This window comes from Egretta garzetta, unplaced genomic scaffold, assembly GCF_000687185.1.
Source record: "Egretta garzetta isolate BGI_Z169 unplaced genomic scaffold, ASM68718v1 scaffold652, whole genome shotgun sequence".
Taxonomy (NCBI): domain Eukaryota; kingdom Metazoa; phylum Chordata; class Aves; order Pelecaniformes; family Ardeidae; genus Egretta; species Egretta garzetta.
Genome location: NW_009258948.1, coordinates 279,455 through 297,688, shown reverse-complemented (window position 1 = coordinate 297,688; position 18,234 = coordinate 279,455). Strand labels below are relative to the sequence as shown.

The following is an 18,234-nucleotide window of genomic DNA, read 5'->3' as shown; positions in this document are numbered from 1 at the left end:
GAAAATGCTTGAGAGAAAAGCTGAAAATACTGTAGAGATGGTCGATGCAAAAGCCTTTTCCCGCAAAAGGTCCCAACTGGCAGATGAAGATTAGGCTAAGCCATGAAGCAAAAGCCGTTGTATCCCATCCAGGGTTGGGGTATTTTTTGCTCTCGTCATGAAATGATTTTAAGCGTAGCACTTCCATGTCTCATCGGGCATTTATTAAGTCATTTGGAGTTTCAAAACTTCCAAGCAAGTACGGTTTTAATCGGACTTTTCTCCCTTTGAACTTTGCTGCTGCTCTGTTCTAGCCTTCAGGAAAGTGCCTGCAGAGAAGGAACTGTTAACAATCCTGGATTGAAAGTTTCTGCTTTCTTCACTCTTCCCTCACTCTCCCTTCTGGCCCAGTATTACTTTAAAATTTTAGGAGTCAGTACTTCACCAAGAGGATTTGGTATTTTAATTTGCTTTTCTATTCAAACAGAGCAAACGGTACTGCTTACAGTGAAGCGTATCTTACATCTTAAGTGACTGAAAAATCAGGGTTTTTCCCCAACACCAGGTAGCTGACCTCCAGCATTTTCCTTTTTCAGGCCCAGATCACCATGAAAGTGATTCAGGGGCTGTACAGTGGTGTCACGACGGTGGAACTGGATACGCTGGCTGCTGAAACGGCTGCGACCCTGACCACCAAGCACCCTGACTACGCTATCCTGGCAGCAAGGATTGCGGTGTCCAATTTGCACAAGGAAACGAAGAAAGTATTCAGTGGTAAGTCTCTTTGGGGGCACTCTGATAGCAATTAGTCAGAAAGGGAGTAGGAGTTTCAGAGGATATAAATATGGAAATCTCTTTCTTAAGCAGAAGTTACTAAGTACCTAGCTTAACTAAAAATGCCATGGAGATGAAAACCATGAGTTTTAGGCATGTCACAAGGAAAATGAAGTCGCCTGTTTTGTGAAAAGTGTCTGTATAAATAGATCGATGAAAAATGTAACTGATGGAAATTCGGTTGCGCCCACTTTCTTTCCCATTAATTATGTGGTTTAATTCTATAAAAAAACCCATTGTAAGGTAAGTGCATTTTTAAGGTTAACAGATCAGTAATAGTGCTGAGCAGGTAGCAGAGAAGTTGGGTGTTTGTCGAGCTGGAGGGGGGTATTTTAGAGGATGGGTGGTCCTGCCTGTTAAGGCCTTGAAAGCAAATGGCAGATGATGCCTATCCTTGCACGTCCTTGGATGTCCTTCTTCAATAGCTTTCTGTTGTAGATGTGATGGACGATCTCTACAACTACATAAACCCTCACAATGGGAAGCACTCGCCGATGATCTCCAAAGAAACCCTAGACATAGTTTTGGCCAACAAAGATGTACGTAACTTTTTTTTTTCACTTCTAAGTTTTAAAAAGTCAGTGAACTAGTTCAGATAATTTATTTTTCTTATTTTTGGGCAAGGCATGTTTGTTTTAGGACAAAAAGCCAATGCGGAAACCAGTGCAGGTGATAACTGCTCTGCTCTGGAGAGTTTAAAAGAGAGGATGTAGGAATTCCCTTCGCGTAAGGATGTCTCTGTAGTAGAATCTTATTTTCTTGGATGTCCTCATAGTCAGGATCAGCACAGCTCATTATTCTGAGAAAAAGCACCTTTTGATGCAGCAATCTGCACAGAAGCGAGAGATGAGGTTTGGTTTCTGATTTCAAGTTGTTCCAGGTCTGTGTTCTTACGGGGAAGTCACATTCGTATTTTGATTCTATCTTGTGTTTTTCAGTGTCTCGTTAGAGTTCCGTAAAACGTAGCCAACAATCGTGCATTGTACTTGGAAAAAAAATTGTTAAAACTGTGTGTTTGTTGTTTCAGATTAGTGCTCTTCCCTACTTTATTCCTCTGATCTGATACCGGTTTCACTAGACCTTTGAGGCCAGCAATGCCAAACAATGATGGCGTTGTTATACCTTAATGTGAGGCACAAAAAAGCTGATTGTAAATGTAAATTTTTCTCTGTATTATTTCCTCTCAGCGCCTGAATTCCGCCATTATCTATGACAGAGACTTCTCCTACAACTACTTTGGTTTTAAGGTAAAAAGCACATTACTCGTGATAATGAAGACTGCGCTTTTGATATTGTTCTGGAGCTGAGCCTTTTGGGAAGGATGGGAATACTTGCAGGATCATCTAGGTTTGGGCCAGGAGGGCACTGGAGTAGGTGGGGCGTTAGTGGGTTTGTAAAAAACAAAGAGAACCTGCACAAAGCAGTTGCCTAGCTGGGTGAATCGTGTACTTTCCTCTTGGCTTTGTTGCGTCCTCTTGGCTGCTGTAATATTTTAACGGTTGGGCTCTAACCGTTGTGCAGCAGGCAGCCCTGAATGTTGCTGAAAGCTTCCCAGCTCGTGCCATTCCTCAAGGAAACAATCTGATTCTTAATAAACCAAAAAAGGGGTTTTTGTTTTTCCCCAAAACTGTTTTGTGTAACAGTTGTTCTCAGTGTGTCATCCCATGCCTTTGTCGTCTTTCACGCTGCTGGAACGTCTCCCCCACAACCAGTCCAGTCTCCTGTGCCCCCACCATCTGCTCCTCCTGCTCCCCTCGTAACATGCTGTTCTTTGCCGCGGCGGTTTAGGGCGTGATGCAGTGGGCTCTGGGAGGGTTAGCTGGAGAGCCTTTTGCTTTCCCACAGCTCTGGGTGCTTCAGAATGTCTGTAAGAACGGGGTGAATGTCTGTAAGAACGGGGGCTCTTTGCCTAGAGTTTCCATCCACACGCCTGATACGGCGCCTTCCGGCTTGGGGGAAGTAGTTTGCAGTGAGGAAGCAACTGGAGCGTGTAAATAGCGGAGCAGCTGCGGAAACAGCATAGGCACGGATGGAAAGAGGGGACCTTGGAGGGTGGTGGGCGTTTCTATAGGTGTATAGATACGCAATTCCTGACATCCCCTCCTGTAGTTACTGCTGAGATCCATTAGGCACGACCTGAAGAGGCATCTGCTCTCGCTGTAGGCTTAGCATATTTGTCCTTTGGTGTGCTCAACACCCAGCACTGCAGGTTGGGATGCGGGTTGTCTGGGAAGCCGTATCGTAGTACAGCGTACAATACTTTGGGGAGGGGTGGGGTTGTGGAGAACAAGCACCCTCTTGTCTTCTAGCCGTCATTCACGCTGGGTGTAGAGGTAGCGCTGGACCTTGCGGCTGCGTGCTCCACCAACGCTCCGTAATCCAAATGCAATGAGTCCTCAGCATTGGAATCTTACAGTGGGCTTCTGGGGTTTTTTTTTTAGCCATTAGTTACCTCCTATCCTATGCCATTAATGAGAGGGGGAGTGGAGTGCAGGGTTGGTGCTTCCAGTGAAGCCTGGGATAAGGAGCATGAAGATGCTTGAGTTTGGAGTTAATAGGATTTACCAACGCTCCGTAATCCAAATGCAATGAGTCCTCAGCATTGGAATCTTACAGTGGGCTTCTGGGGTTTTTTTTTTAGCCATTAGTTACCTCCTATCCTATGCCATTAATGAGAGGGGGAGTGGAGTGCAGGGTTGGTGCTTCCAGTGAAGCCTGGGATAAGGAGCGTGAAGATGCTTGAGTTCGGAGTTAATAGGATTTTTTTTTTTTAACTTGAAATCTGCATGTCTACTAAAATGCATTTTCTCTTTTTACAGACTCTAGAGCGCTCCTACTTGCTGAAAATCAACTCAAAAGGTAACAACTGTCTGTATCCGCTTAAAGGGTTATTTAAAAGTCGAGACCAAGGCTCAGAGCAGGGTTGAGGAGGCAGATAGGCTACCTCACAGCTTTCCATAGCATTCCGCTGAAAGCACTGAGTACTGGTTAAAAAGGATAGCAGCACACTTGTAGCAAGGGTTCTCTGGGCATGTGCAAATTCTTTTCTCAGGTGAAGAATCTAGCGTTTGTGGTGGCAGTGGCGTGCCTGCATGAAAACCAGCTCATCATTAAAGAGCAGCGCTGTGGCAAGTGTACTTGGGTGTTCCAAATCCTGGCAGGGTGACCTGGGCAGCTGCGCTTTCTCTCTCTGTTTTAAGGACCCTTGTGCTTTGAAAGCTGCATGTTATCTAGGATTTAGAAGGTGAAGTAGTTCCTGTCCAGCTGATACCTTGTTCCGTAATGCTAAGCGCTGTTTAGTAAATCGAAGTTGAAGGAGCTGCTGTGCTATCAGTGCTAGTTATTGCAGGCCCTTAGCATGAAAATCCTAGGACACCAGAAGGGCGAGAGGCTACTTGGAATGTCATAAACCTAGAGGGCAATTGGATGCTGGATTGGATATTTGATTGGGTTTTATCTGTTAACACAGGTGTTTGGGGGTTTTTTTACCGGAGAAAACAGTTGAGCATTGGAGCACGTTGTTGAGAAGGGTTACACAGCCCTCATCCTTGAGTTTTCTCAAAACTTGACTGGATACACTCCTGAGCAAACTGGTTTGATTCTCTTAGCTGACTCTTCTTCAGCGGGAGATTGGACTAGAGACCTCCAGAGGTTCCTTCCAACCCAAATTGAACAGGTTGCCCAGAGAGGGGGTGGAGGCCCCATCCCTGGGAACATTCCAGGCCAGGTTGGCCGGGGCTGTGAGCAACCTGATGTGGTTCAAGGTGTCCCTGCTCCTGCAGGGGGGTTGGGCTGGGTGACCTCTGGGGGTCCCTTCCCACCCAAAACATTCCATGATTCTATGAAATTACTCTGTGACTCTGTGAAAACAATGGCTCTCAAGTGGCCCATTGCACATTGCTTGTGGGTCATTGCTGCGGCCTCTACGTCTGCCTGTGCTAATCGTAAATGTCATCCTGACATTCTTTTTTCCCCTTTGATTTTTGTGTTTAGTTGCTGAGCGTCCTCAACATATGTTGATGAGGGTATCGGTGGGCATCCACAAAAATGACATTGATGCTGCAATTGAAACGTACAATCTTCTGTCCGAAAGGTGGTTTACCCACGCCTCCCCCACCTTATTCAACGCAGGCACCAACCGGCCTCAGCTTTCCAGGTACCCTTGGCTGTCAAGTTTGCTTCGTCCATAACTGGATCGGGTCTGTTCAAATGAAATGCTTTCACAGCTGCTAAAAATAGTAGCTGTGTTTCTATGGTTGAGTTATGAAGTTTTGAGAAGCTGCTGTCAAATTTAACTTGATCTCTAGAGTAGTCCTTGGGGAAGAATACACAGGTGTCTGTAAGCTTCTAAAGCTTCTGGAAATGTTTTCATGGCTCTATTTTATTTAAAAGTTACTTATACTTAGGTTGGACTCGATGATCTTAAAGGTCTTTTCCAACCAAAGCGATTCTATGATTCTATACACGTGGTTTTCTGTAGATTACAAAATGAATCCTGGTCGTTGTTTTCTACAATACGCTAAGAGCAGCAAGCATAATTGGTATGATTTTAAAATTGTTTTGCTTTGCTAACACGGATATCAATAATACAACTGTTGCTCGTGATGTTTCGTAAAACTCTCCTTTATTCTGCTTTGCAACCTATGGTTTTGCTTCGTTGATTTGCTTTGCGTAGCGTGTTCAAGGTTCAGCGTCTACCCTTGTTTTTCTGCAGTCCTGGTGAAATACTTCGTGACCTTTTTTGCTTTAATCTTTGTATGCTAAAGCTGTTTGCTTTCCCTAGTTGTTTCCTGCTGTGCATGAAGGATGACAGCATTGAGGGAATCTATGACACTCTCAAGCATTGTGCACTGATCTCGAAGTCTGCTGGTGGGATTGGCCTTGCTGTGAGCTGTATCCGAGCCACGGGCAGCTATATTGCTGGGGTAAGTGCGCAGATGGTGTTCCCAGCAGAGGTCAACCTTCTGGTTTCAGGAAATGTCTGCATTTCAGTCGCCAAATCAATGCTGCTTCTACCGAGTTGGTTCAACACGGCAGTCGGTCTCGCTCAGTCGTCCTTCCCTTCTCAGTATGCTCCAAGGCAAAAAGCTTGTTTTTCCTTGGTGTTTTGGCTTCCTAAGGGAAGTCCTGCCACCAAGAGGATCTCATTTCACTGTTTGACCAGACGATTCCAAGTTATTTATGTATTAGCAACCTATGAATACGCTCAGAGACCTGTACGTTAGCCCTTTTCCTTTTTGTATGTCTCACTACTCAAGATCATCTGTGGATGCCTGTTTGGTTTTTCTGTCACAGCGTACATAACCTCTGCAAGCCTTTAGGTTCCATACTGCAGAGGAAAGATGCTAGGAGGCACATTTTATTAACTCTGGGACCAGTAGCTGACATTTTTGTCTATTTTAAAAAAAGGCGGGGGGAAGGGGCTACCAGATATCTGGGTGTCAGATAAATTGGGGGTGGTCAGTTCCTAGCTTTCAGCATAAGAGTTTTGCAGGCTGCTGAAAGACATACAGAAACCGTAGGCTCGTCTCTTCAGGCAGTTGGTTTTCAGTATTGATGGTTTTCCTGTGCCTCCGCAGACAAATGGAAATTCCAATGGGCTTGTTCCAATGCTGAGGGTCTACAACAACACTGCCCGCTACGTGGATCAAGGTGGAAACAAGGTACTGGCTTTCCATTAAATTAGGGTCAGGAAAGGAACCTCAGGTCAGAGGGAGAGCTTCCACACATTAGACCGGCCTCTTGCGCTGGTTATTAGCCGCTCCTTGAATGCCCTATAGTGAATTAAAGTACAAGACTGCAGAAAGCTGCTTGATCTGTATCCTTTGTCTTCACATAGTCCGGAGGTCAATGGAGGCATGACACAAGAAGTAAATCCAAGAATGTCAAGCTCCTGTTTACAGGGAGGAAATGTGTTTTTGGTACTAAATCATTTTTATTGAGAATCTGGAACTAGTAACACAGCCTATTTCCAATAAGTGAGAGCAACTGTAACGCAAGAAAGCATATTGAAATTGCCTTAATGAGACTACAAAACTAAGCTCCAGTTAGTTTAAGGTATTGTGTGCCCTCAGGATTTTATTTTCAAGGACAATTTGTTCTGATCTTGGCTATGTTTTATGTATCAGAGACCCGGGGCTTTTGCCATCTACCTGGAGCCGTGGCATTTGGACATCTTTGAGTTTCTTGACTTAAAGAAGAACACTGGAAAAGAAGAGCAGCGAGCCAGAGACCTCTTCTTTGCCCTCTGGATTCCTGATCTCTTTATGAAGCGAGTTGAAACCAACCAGGTAAGAAGCTTTGTGCAGAATAGATCTGCTAATGGAGAAGCAGGTCATCAGCCCTGGGATGGAGTTCATGGAGGGTTGCAGAGCTGTCTTCCTAGCGGCAAAGGAACTTCCTGAAAGAGCTGCTGCACCTTATTTGAGAACTAGGCTGTGCAGGTAGAGAATGGGGTTGGAGAACTCCAGTGGGGACTTTGCTTCAGTGCTTAATCTTGCAGCCTGTGACTCACCTACTGATACTATTACACTCAATTTTTACTCTGGAGTTTCCTTAAAGCATCGAAATATTCTCAGTAAGTCGATCTTCCTATGACTGCTTGCATTTGCTTTAAAATGGGCTATAGCTTGAGAACCAGTCGTTTCAAGACTAAAACTGCAGTGTAGTCATAAATGTTCCTAAAATTAATTTTTAAATTAATCTGACTAGTCTGATAAACGTGTTTCCCCTTGTCTGCTGGCAGAGTTGGTTCCTTGTCTTTCAGGGTGGGAAATGTAGTTTGCAGGTTCCTGTTGCAGCAGGATCTGCTGATGAGGTTGAATGCCTTTAATTAACAGGGTGCCTAAAGGTTTTCTCTGAATATTTTTCCTTCTTACAGGACTGGTCCTTAATGTGTCCAAATGAGTGTCCTGGCCTAGATGAGGTTTGGGGAGAGGAGTTTGAGAAACTATACGAAAGGTAAGAGAAGTGAGTAGGTTTTTAAGCAGCGTTTGCCCATTCACAGAACTGCCCTTGTTGTGTGGTGTCTGGGAGCCAAGATAGAGCCAAGGTAGAACTACGTATGGCTGATTGTTTTAGCTTGGTAGGGGGAAATTCTGAAGTGATCCCCACTTAAAGCGGTCGCTGGCTTTGTTTTGAACAAGTTGTATAGGATGTTGCAGTGAAAGATTTCTATTTCCTTTAAATGAGGACAGTTCAGAGTTCACACGGTTCAGAACTGAAGGGGGATTGCCTGCCGGAGAACCCGATGTTGTGTTAACAATGATTGTCTCTCACTGCTAATTTGGGAGAGCCTGGGAATTACTAATCAACCCGTGCCCTGTTGCAGTTACGAGAAGCAAGGTCGTGTCCGCAGAGTGGTGAAGGCCCAGCAGCTCTGGTACGCTATCATTGAATCTCAGACGGAGACCGGCACACCGTACATGCTGTACAAAGACTCTTGCAACAGGAAGAGCAACCAGCAGAACCTGGGGACCATCAAATGCAGCAACCTGTGTACAGAAATAGTGGAATATACCAGCAAAGATGAGGTAGGTGGAGAACAGGAACTTGCAGCGTTTAGGAAAGGCGCAACTGCTCCTGTTGCAGCTTTCTAGAATGTGTCCGACTGTTGGTGGGGGAAGGGAACAGGTAAGCTAAGAAAATTCTGGGGATTTTTGACTCAAGTACTTAAAGCTCTTGCACTGCTTTGTGTGGGGTTTCCCCTCCCTTCCAACTCCCACAGGGAATTTTGGTGTATAAAACAAGACACCCATCATAGTGAACCTCTGAAAGCTTGAGGGAGAAGTAAGCTCTTTGGCTTTCTGGTGGCTGATGTAAGCAGCTCTTCGGCTAATGAGGTACTTAAACCTCACCTCTCTTACTGCAAGACTTACATTTCGGTATCAGTTCCCCCTGAGTCCTCTGTGTACTACCCTAACCGTGGTGCTCTATGGACGTGCTGTGGTTGGACCGCAGCATTGCTAACAAAGGTGAAAGAAGGACATAGAAATGAGTTAGTGCTAATACAGCAAGTGCTAATACAACATTTTCTAGTGCAGTAAAGCTCCCGAGGCTCTTGTAGCTGGGAGTGTTGGTTTCTACTGCCTAAGCTGCTAGCTGTTCTTTTGGCTCGTGCTCTTTGGCGTATTCGTAATATCCTGAATAGTCTAGAAGAGATGGAGAGCCATCTTGCCTGCCTGCCTGCACTGCACAAGACATTTTAGCTTATTCGTTTCAACTCTCCTGGGGTTGGAAATAACAGTAGTGTTAAAAATTGTTCAGAAAAGTGCCCTAATACAGCCTGTATCTCACTGAGATCAGCTGCTGCTTCTGGCAAGACAAGAAACGGTTCGGTTTAGTTTCTGGAAGGCTTACAGGCAACAGGATTGACCAAGCCAGAGAACTGAATTTTTGTGGTGATATTGATATCTACTAAACCTTTTTGAACTGTTGTTCCCCTTTTTGCAGCTCATAAGATGGCAGAGAAATGAGGAGTGTGTTCTTCCAGCATTGTATGTTGCTTGGTTCTTTGTTTCCATGTAGTTTGGACAGAGAGTGTGCTCTGGGACTGTGACTGTGGTTTTTGCACGGGGTGACGCCTGGCATGCCTGTTCTCACTGTGCTTTCTCCACAGGTTGCAGTTTGTAATTTGGCCTCTATAGCCCTGAACATGTACGTCACTTCAGAGCATACATACGACTTCAAGAAGCTAGCTGAAGTCACGAAAGTTATTGTCCGAAACCTGAACAAAATCATTGACATCAACTACTACCCTGTGCCAGAGGTGAGTGCTGGTGTGGGGCTGAAGGCGTGCCGAGAGCCTGGGGACGAAGGGCCCGTTCTGTAGCAATCCCAGTTCGGTCTTGGGCAGAAGGAATCGGTGAGGGATTTTGTTAACCTGGTTTGGTTAACAATTGGGAGTCCCATTACCTGTTTGCGTACGTGACCCATTGTTTGTGACTTCTTAAGCTTCAGCCCAGAACAGTTCCTTAGTGAAGCAGTTGTAGAAAAAGCCTCCCCTTGAGATGGTTCCGTGGTTGGAATTTTTTCACGTGTGTGGATTTCCATAAAGCACAGACCAGCACTAGGGCTACAGTGGGTAGTGGGGCAGGGAGAGGAGCCTGGAAGGGTCCCAGGGAGGTGTAACTCAGTCTCGAGTTGTTGGTTTTATGCATTTCTGGGAGGGTGCACAGACAGGTTTCTGGAAGGAAAGCGGGGAGAGGGTTGGTAATGGCTGAAGAGGAATGGAAGCAGGGTTTGTTGCATTGCAAGACCGCAGAAAGGCAAGCAGCACAGCTGGGCACCGGTGGAGGAAGTAGGCAAATACCCAAAGCATGAAGCCAAACCCGATGAGGATCAGATTTTTCTAGCATGTACAGTTTGAAAGCATGAGTTCAAATGTCTTCATAGGCCTTGTATTTTTTCAGAAAGTGTTGAGTGTTCGCTTCTAAATCATGGCCCCCTCTGTGTGTCAGGTTGAGCAATTAAAATCAGTGATTGCTTCTAACAGACTTAGTCTGGGCCCTCAAATTTCTGCCCCAGCAAACAGTGGGGAACTGGGCAGAATTGGAAGGTGGGTGTTGCAGCAGAACCCATGGCCCATAAAAGTTAAGGCAACGGTACAGATGAAGATTCCTCTCGGAGGTCCTTTCCAACCTGATTTATTCTACGATTCTATGTAGTTCTGCTAAAGGTAATTATTCTCTTTGCTCGAATGCCGTGCAGGCTGAACGCTCCAACAGACGCCATCGTCCCATTGGCATTGGTGTGCAGGGCCTGGCAGATGCTTTCATCTTGATGAGGTACCCCTTTGAAAGTCCCGAGGCCCAGCGCTTGAACCAGCAAATTTTTGAGACCATTTACTATGGTGCTTTGGAAGCCAGCTGTGAACTTGCCAAGGAGCAAGGACCGTATGAAACATATGAGGGTTCTCCTGTCAGCAAAGGAGTAAGTACCGGGAACTGTCCTGTGGCAGGGCCAAAGCTACGAAGGGCAGATAACGTGACCGTGCCTGGTCTTTGATACAGAAGGTGTGTGACTGAAACCCCTCAGGCTGATAATATTGCAACAGTACCAACGGTGCTTGAGTTTTCCTCCATCTTTTGGCTTCTTAAGTGCCGTAAGAAATGCTTAAGTTAAACTGAGATGGAGAGAGCAGTAAGAGGAAAGCAAGGCTCAGCCTTTGCTGGCCGTCCCCTTTAGCGCAATTAAAAGACGGCGTTTGTAAGAGGGTGGTACAGGAGCTTCGCTGAGGCTGAACTGCAGAGAACAGTTAATAGGAATAGCAGGTCCATTTACAACGTGGTTTATAAAACATGGGGAAAGGAGCACCCTGTCTAATTTGGACTACACCTGTGTTCTTCAGGTTCTTCAGTATGACATGTGGAACGTCACCCCGTCTGATCTGTGGGACTGGAAGGCTTTAAAGGAGAAGATTGCTAAGTGAGTAGCCTCGCACAGTTCGTATTAGGTGTAAAATATATTCGACGTGTTCTGTCTGACTAAAACCAAAAGATAGGGTGCAAGGGTAAAAAGGTCCTGTGTGTTTCCCTCCGCCCCAGTAGATCTTTCCACAAAGCTATTTTGTGGATGGGTTTCTTTCATTTTTTTTGTTACAAGCCAGAGGGAGCCCACGCCCTAGACTCTGATTTAGCTGAGCTCTTATTTCATCTTGGATGCATCAGCAGAATGGTTTGTGTTCCAGTTAAAGGAATGTAGTGATGAGTGGGACAGAGTCCACTGGGCTTGGGAACTCCTCCCCCACTGACAGGGAAAAGCAGCTGAGCCTTGAACATCCCGAAGGCAGGAATCGTTACAGCATGAAGCGCCTGCAATGAATTTGTTCAATTTGTGTGGGTCTGATTTTTAAATTTAGTAAATCTGTCTACTGTCTTGTGTATGGAGACGTCTCAGGCTCTTCGTGGGCTGCCCATTTTGGTTTTGCCTGAGTGCTGTGGAGTTGTGGCGTGCCTGACAGAGTTTTTTTCTGTGCACCCTTTCCCATGCCTAAATAATTTGGGAAAGCCTCTGATTAAAGGTGAAAGTAGCAAAGACTTCAGTTCTGCTCCCACGTTGACCCACAGCACAAGGTTAGTGGAGCCTCCCTTTTTTTGCTGCAGGCCATCTGAGGGTTTGCAGGTTACCCTGAGAAGATGAGAGCTCTGAGCCTGCAAGCTGAGAGTTCCTTGGACGGGCCCCCTTAGCTCTTTGCAGACAGTATATAAACTGTTACTCTTGGGTCTTTTCTGTCGTCCCACTTGGTTGACGCTTTCTAACTCAATATTTATTGTTACTAGATACGGTGTCAGAAACAGCCTTCTCCTCTCTCCCATGCCAACTGCTTCTACCGCTCAGATCTTGGGCAATAACGAATCCATTGAGCCCTACACCAGTAACATCTACACACGCAGAGTCCTCTCAGGGGAGTTTCAGGTAAGCAAGGCAGCTGTGGGAAAGAGCTGCTCTGTTTTCATATCTTTGATGATTTTCACTGCTAAGGAAGACAAGGTGGAGGCTGCACTCGTGGTAGCGTGGTTCCGTGAGATGTTTATGTCCAAGGCCAACGGTGCCGAGGGGAACACCTAGCCTGTACTGCGTGCTGTAGTAGTGCAGTTTTGCATATTCCACAACAGTCAATGTGGAATATGCAAAATTGTAAAAGAAGTGCTGCTTCTGTCTGGAAAAAACCTTTAACGAGGCCTCAGGATGGCCTGCAGGAATACTTGCTAAATGAGTGATGATTAGTGAAATTACTGAAGGGATGTGCACGCTATGGGACAAGTAACTGAGACTGCGGTGCTGCTTTGCACGGTCCTGAGGAAAGAGCTGCCTGTAAAGCACTGAACAAATCTGAAGAGGCCGTGTAAAAGCTTTACAGATCCAGGGGGGTCTGTGGTTTAGGAAAGAGCGTGGAACAGCTTGAGTTCTGGAGGCTGGAGTACGCAGAGCTCTGTGTGGGACAGCTCTGTCTTGGCCCCCCCAGACAAAGGGACTGCCTAACTGTTTGGGAGGTCTGGTCTGTCCTACATCCCCCCCAGGGTGTCCCCCCACTCCATTTCCTCCTGCCTGCAGGATCAAATCAGACACGGGTGGTGAGGCCAGAACAAGAGGTTTAAACTGCTCCATTCTGTAGGTCAGGTGCAGGGCTGCTGGACAGGTATCCCCAAACAGTCCCAGCAAGCAAATACTCAGTTTTTTCCTCCCAAAAAACTTGCCTGCACCTATTTTGTTCTTTCCCCTTCTGACCCCAGTCTTGATGACTGTTCACACCCTTATTTAGACATCCAGGTTGTGGTCAGTGGCCCTGGTAAGTCAAGATCTCTCCCTTTCCCACCTTTTGGCATTCCTCACGCAGGGGAGTTCCATACACCCCCCTTTCACACGTGTAATGTCAGGTAACTTCTCCCATTCCTGCCCTACGAGCTTAGCCCCAGGTTGGTGTCAGCCCGGCCTTGCAGCCAGCCCGCCCTGCTCTGCAGTGGCCAGCAGCAGTGGCCAGCAGCAGTGGCCAGCAGCGTCTCACATTTGTTACCCTGCTGTTTTGGCCTTGTCCCTGCATGCGTACCTCAGTGCTGACTGCAGAGTGAATCGGTCAGTCCTGGACTGTTTAACCATTTAAAAACCTGCGCGGGGTGGATTTGCCCCCTCTGGGAGGTGTGTCTGTGCCAGAAGGCAGGGTGTGCAGCTTGGCGGGACGTACGGTGCTGTCATTCTTTGGCCTTGGCCCCTTACAGGTTGTGAACCCGCACTTGTTGAAAGATCTCACGGAGAGGGGCCTGTGGAACGAGGAGATGAAAAACCAAATCATCGCCCACAACGGCTCTATCCAGGTGCGCGTGAAAGGGCAGGGAGAGCGGGGGGGGGGTTCCTGCTGGGCTGGGGAGTGCTGGCTGGGGGGCTGGGGGGTGACTTGCCACACCGTGCGCTTGAGGTCTGCTGCGTGCGAGTGGCTCAGCTAGCCCGGGACGGGGAGCTGCTATGTGTGGCATTTTAGGGACAGGGTTTAGTGGTGGGATGGCAGGGTTGGGTTAAAGGTTGGACTCGATGATCTCAAAGGGCTTTTCCAACCAAGGTGATTCTATGATTCTATGATTCATTTCTGTTGGAAATACGAGGGGATGTCTGATCTCCGTGGTAAATCCTGCTGGAGCCTGCCCGTGCGCAGAGAAGCCCGATGGACACGTGCTCCTGATTATTGCTAGAACAAATGCCGAGTCAGGCTCTGCTACTTCACGCAGATTCTGCAAGTGTTCGGGTTGCCATTACCATAAAGATTATAAAGGGGTAATTTCATAGCAGGGAGTAGGCTTGAGCCGGGAGCTGAGTATGTGACATCCCGATCCAGAAGTTACGTGTAGAAGAGACTCTGGGAGGAATCATTTATGCTGCGGAGTTTGAAATGCTGCCGCGACTGTTGTGCTTGGAGCCTTGCACGCTGTCGAGGCACATCCCACTCGTCAGGGATTTTGGGGCGCGTGCTAGCTGCTGGATTGCTTTTTGTAAGGCCTCCCAGAACGGTAATGGGCTGTTTGCAAACAGCTTTTTCTCTCAAATTCTCCAGAATAAGCTGTCCTGTGCCAGCAGGGGAGGTTTCTTTATGCTTGGGTGCGTTCAGATACAGGACGCTTGGAGTCGGTGAGAAGGGTTCAGCTGCAAAAAGCCTGAGTTCTGGTCAGGCTGGCTGAAGCCTCAGCGATCGGTGAAGAATTTGGTTTTATAAATAAGAATGTTTGGGCAGTCACTGGTTACGCTGCATTGGAAAACTCTTCCTGGTTGTTTCAGAATATACCTGAGATTCCTGACGACTTGAAGCAGCTCTATAAGACAGTGTGGGAGATCTCCCAGAAAACTGTCCTCAAGATGGCAGCAGACAGAGGAGCTTTCATCGATCAGAGCCAGTCTCTCAACATCCACATCGCAGAGCCCAACTACGGCAAACTCACCAGCATGCACTTCTACGGGTGGAAGCAGGTACGCGGGAGGGGCGGGAGGCTTGTTCAGAACCGATAGCCAGCGGGGGCTGATAAGTTCTGTCATGAAGAGTTGGTCTCGCTGATTCTTAGAAGGGTAAACGGTCGTTTCCTTCCAAGAATCCGGTCTCACCAGCAGAGTATCTCTCTAGAGCAGCAAAGCTGTGGATGCTTGTAGCGTTGCTCCCGTTAATCCTGACTACTAGACCTCGCTGTCAGGCCGGCGCAGTGGTGTGGGCTAAGGGAGGTCGGGCTCGGCAGCGCAGAGTTTGGCTGTGCTGCTTGCCTGGCCCCCAGCTGATTGCAGCTCTCAGACTCACGCTTTTGCTCTGCAGGGTCTGAAGACCGGCATGTACTACCTAAGGACAAAACCTGCTGCTAACCCCATCCAGTTCACCCTGAACAAAGAGAAACTCCGAGAGCGGGAGAAGGCCTCCAAGGAAGAGGAGGAGAAGGAGAGGAATAAAGCAGCCATGGTGTGCTCCCTGGAGAACCGGGATGAGTGTATGATGTGCGGCTCCTAGTGGATCTGCCCTGCGGTGCCAGCAAAGCCGTTCCGCCTGGCTGGATTCCTTCCAAGACGGAAGCATCTAGTGTAACTTCAGGATGTAGAGGCTTGCTGGGACCGTGCAGGAGGGGCGGTGGCGGTAGTGTATTGTAGCTTCCCCATCCAGTTGGGGGTTGGTGCACAGGTATGGATAGGGTGCACAAGAAATTTGTATATTGCTTTAGTAGCTGGGCTTTCTGAAAACTTAAGTGCTCTTGCATCATCTTCCACTGAACCCCATAGGCAGGACTTTCCCTGCACAGACAGGGAAGGTGCTGAGGCCGCTTACCTTAGAGATCTGCCCTAGGGACTTCTTTCAGTTCTTTTCATTTATTAAAGACTGTTACTCACGTCTTCAGAGAAGGAAGCGGGCCTGACTGATGCCTTCCCCTTCGCTGTGATGAGGCAGCAGGAAGACATCTCTCGGCTGGGGGTGCTGTGCGCTTGCTGCCCTGTGCCATGGCAAAGGAGCAGGTTCTGTCCAGCTTGGGAGCTGCAGCCTGTGCCCATCTGCCAGCGAGACCCTTCTCCCGCCAGTCCTTACTCTCCTTGCCCCTTCCTCTTCCTTTTCCAAAAAGGTGCAGACTGGTGGTAGGTGGTTGCTACCTGGAGGGTTCATCTTCTCCATCCAGCCTGACCGGGCAGAGCATTACGCTTGGTAGATGTTCCTTTTCGGTTCTGACCAGGAACGGCAGAACTGCTGCAGCGCATTTTATTCTGTATTAAAGAACTGCTCTGAGTTATCAGGTGGTTTGCCAGTGATGGGCTTCCGTGCTGTCCTTGGCCAGAAAGCCGCCTGAAGTGTACACGCTGTCTTTGTTTGGGAAGTTGCATTTATCCACCCCAGCTAGTTATTTGATCTTTTAAACGTAACACATTTTTACTTACCCATGTACTTAACTCCCTGCTCTAATGCTATGGGGCTTCATCATCCAGTTCTTAAATATTTATTGAATTCATGTACCATACAACTAACCCTTTAGTCCAGCCAAACTCAATAAAAAGTGGAATGTCAAAGGAATGAGCAGTGGTACCTGGGGAGCGCTTTGTTTGATTAAAAGCGAGCTGTAGCAGCTGGAGGCTGGGGCCTTGTTTGTGAGCCCTGCGCCCCCTGCACGCCTGCGGGCTCTGCTGTAAAAGGAGGGGTGTAGGCAGGACCCCGCATTCGCTGGGGCAACCGTGCTCGGCCCAGTGGGGCGTCTGTTCCTTTGCGTCGTTTTGGAGACTGGGGCTTGCGGTGAACGCGAGGACGGGGCTGTGGTAACGCCGCGCCAGGTCTGTGTTTCAGTAACGTGCGAGGGAGGGGTGCTGAGTTCACGGGGCAAAGCTGGGACTGTGCTTGGTAAGGCTTGAACCTTGTGTCTTGTTTTTCAGTCCAGCACTTGCCCTGGTCGAGTCCCCATCCCTGGGGGGATTTAACAGCCGGGCAGAGGCGGTGCTGAGGGCCGGGGTTTGGGGGTGGGATGGCAGGGGTAGGGGAAGGGTTGGGCTGGGGGAGCTGAAAGGGCTTTGCCAACCCAAACCACTCCGGGATTCCGTGATTCTGTGATTCTATTTCTTCTGCTTCTGATTTCTCTTACAAGGCACCACTGCAGATGCCCTGGGACGCGTCTGTCTTTGCTTCCAAGGGAAGACCCTTGTGCCTAAGGGCAGCTGTGCCACCCGAGGGCTGAGGGGACAGCCCTTTTGACTGGAAAAGTCCTCTTCTGAGCGAGTGTTGGGAAGCTGCAAGGGCTGGAGCAGGGCTGGTGAGGAAGCAGGATCCCTCTTGCAGAACGTGCTGACCTCGCCCGTTGGCTGGGGCAGGGAGCGTTTAGTGGGAGCTGAGGAGCAGGTCCTTTTCCACGTGGAAGGTGGAAAGGTGCGGGCCAGCGGCAAAACCCAGCAGAGGAGCCGCTGCTCAGCCTGGAATGGTTGAGTGAAGTGACGGAGATGCTCGTGCCTGTCCTCGCTTGGTTGCTGGAGACCTTCAGTGGGATGGATGTGTCCTTCCCTCCGCTGCTGCTCCCGCCCGTCTGGCACTGACCCTTTGCTGTCTCGGGGCGGGAGCGCAGATTGGGCTGTCGGGTCTGCGCCCGCTGCCCGCACCGGCGCGGGGTCTGGTGCAGCCGAGGGCAGGGCCGCCCCGCGCCGAGCGTGTCTCCTGCAGCCAGGTCGGCACCAAGCTGTCCCAGACCCAACAAGCCTTTGCTTCTCGAGCGCCACAAGGAGAGATTTGGGGATTGGGTGTAACCGGACAGCGCACCATTAATGCATCCCGGTGTGGTCGGGAGCTCCCAGGGGACGGCGCTCCAGGCTCTCCCTGTCCTTGCCGTTTGCTTTCGCGGCTGCCGCCCCTCCGAGGCCCTGCTGAGCACGAGTGCCCTTGAAATCAGCGCCTCGGCCTGCTCTGCTCTCCTGGGGGAAGCGCAAAGTGGGCTCACGCTCCCTGCTGGGCGGGGGGGGCGGTTAGGGAGGCGCTGGGGTGGGGGGTGAGAGTTGCACTGATGATGATTAGGGGGAATGGTTTGAAGCTGTGCCAGGGCAGGTTTAGGCTAGACATTAGGAAAAACTTACCCGAAAGGGCTGCCAGGCTCTGGAAGGGGCTGCCCAGGGAGGTGGTCGAGTCCCCACCCCTGGAGGTATTTAAAAGAAGGAGAGATGAGGTGCTGAGGGCCAGGGTTTAGTGGTGGGATGGCAGGGTTAGGTTAAAGGTTGGACTCAATCTCAAAGGTCTTTTCCAACCAAAGCGATTCTATGATTCTATGATTATGCTTTTTGGGGGGTGGGAGGGTGGCGTTGGGAGCCCCTGTCTCTCTCCCGTACTCAATTTGTCCTTAACCGCTGCTCTGGCTGCTGCTTGCCCGGCCTTTGGGCTGGTTCCTGCTGCCCGTACTGTCCCGACAAACGCTTATCTCCTTAAAGACCAACGAGATATTCCCG

General features: G+C 48.7%; 1 protein-coding gene across 1 annotated transcript in view; it reads left to right on the top strand.

Annotated features, from left to right (window-relative positions):
- Positions 1 to 16,415, top strand: part of RRM1 (ribonucleotide reductase catalytic subunit M1) — an 18,242-nt gene extending 1,827 nt beyond the window's left edge. Inside the window, exons 2-18 of the mRNA XM_009634280.2 lie at positions 576 to 753; positions 1,252 to 1,352; positions 2,001 to 2,060; positions 3,633 to 3,672; positions 4,807 to 4,969; positions 5,597 to 5,738; positions 6,393 to 6,476; positions 6,942 to 7,103; positions 7,694 to 7,773; positions 8,144 to 8,345; positions 9,431 to 9,580; positions 10,522 to 10,743; positions 11,162 to 11,238; positions 12,093 to 12,228; positions 13,530 to 13,625; positions 14,578 to 14,766; positions 15,101 to 16,415. Coding sequence (XP_009632575.1) covers positions 576 to 753; positions 1,252 to 1,352; positions 2,001 to 2,060; positions 3,633 to 3,672; positions 4,807 to 4,969; positions 5,597 to 5,738; positions 6,393 to 6,476; positions 6,942 to 7,103; positions 7,694 to 7,773; positions 8,144 to 8,345; positions 9,431 to 9,580; positions 10,522 to 10,743; positions 11,162 to 11,238; positions 12,093 to 12,228; positions 13,530 to 13,625; positions 14,578 to 14,766; positions 15,101 to 15,289 — 2,271 coding nt within the window. The 3' untranslated portion in view covers positions 15,290 to 16,415. The remainder of the gene's footprint in view (positions 1 to 575; positions 754 to 1,251; positions 1,353 to 2,000; positions 2,061 to 3,632; positions 3,673 to 4,806; positions 4,970 to 5,596; positions 5,739 to 6,392; positions 6,477 to 6,941; positions 7,104 to 7,693; positions 7,774 to 8,143; positions 8,346 to 9,430; positions 9,581 to 10,521; positions 10,744 to 11,161; positions 11,239 to 12,092; positions 12,229 to 13,529; positions 13,626 to 14,577; positions 14,767 to 15,100) is intronic.
- The last annotated feature ends 1,819 nt before the right edge of the window (positions 16,416 to 18,234 follow it).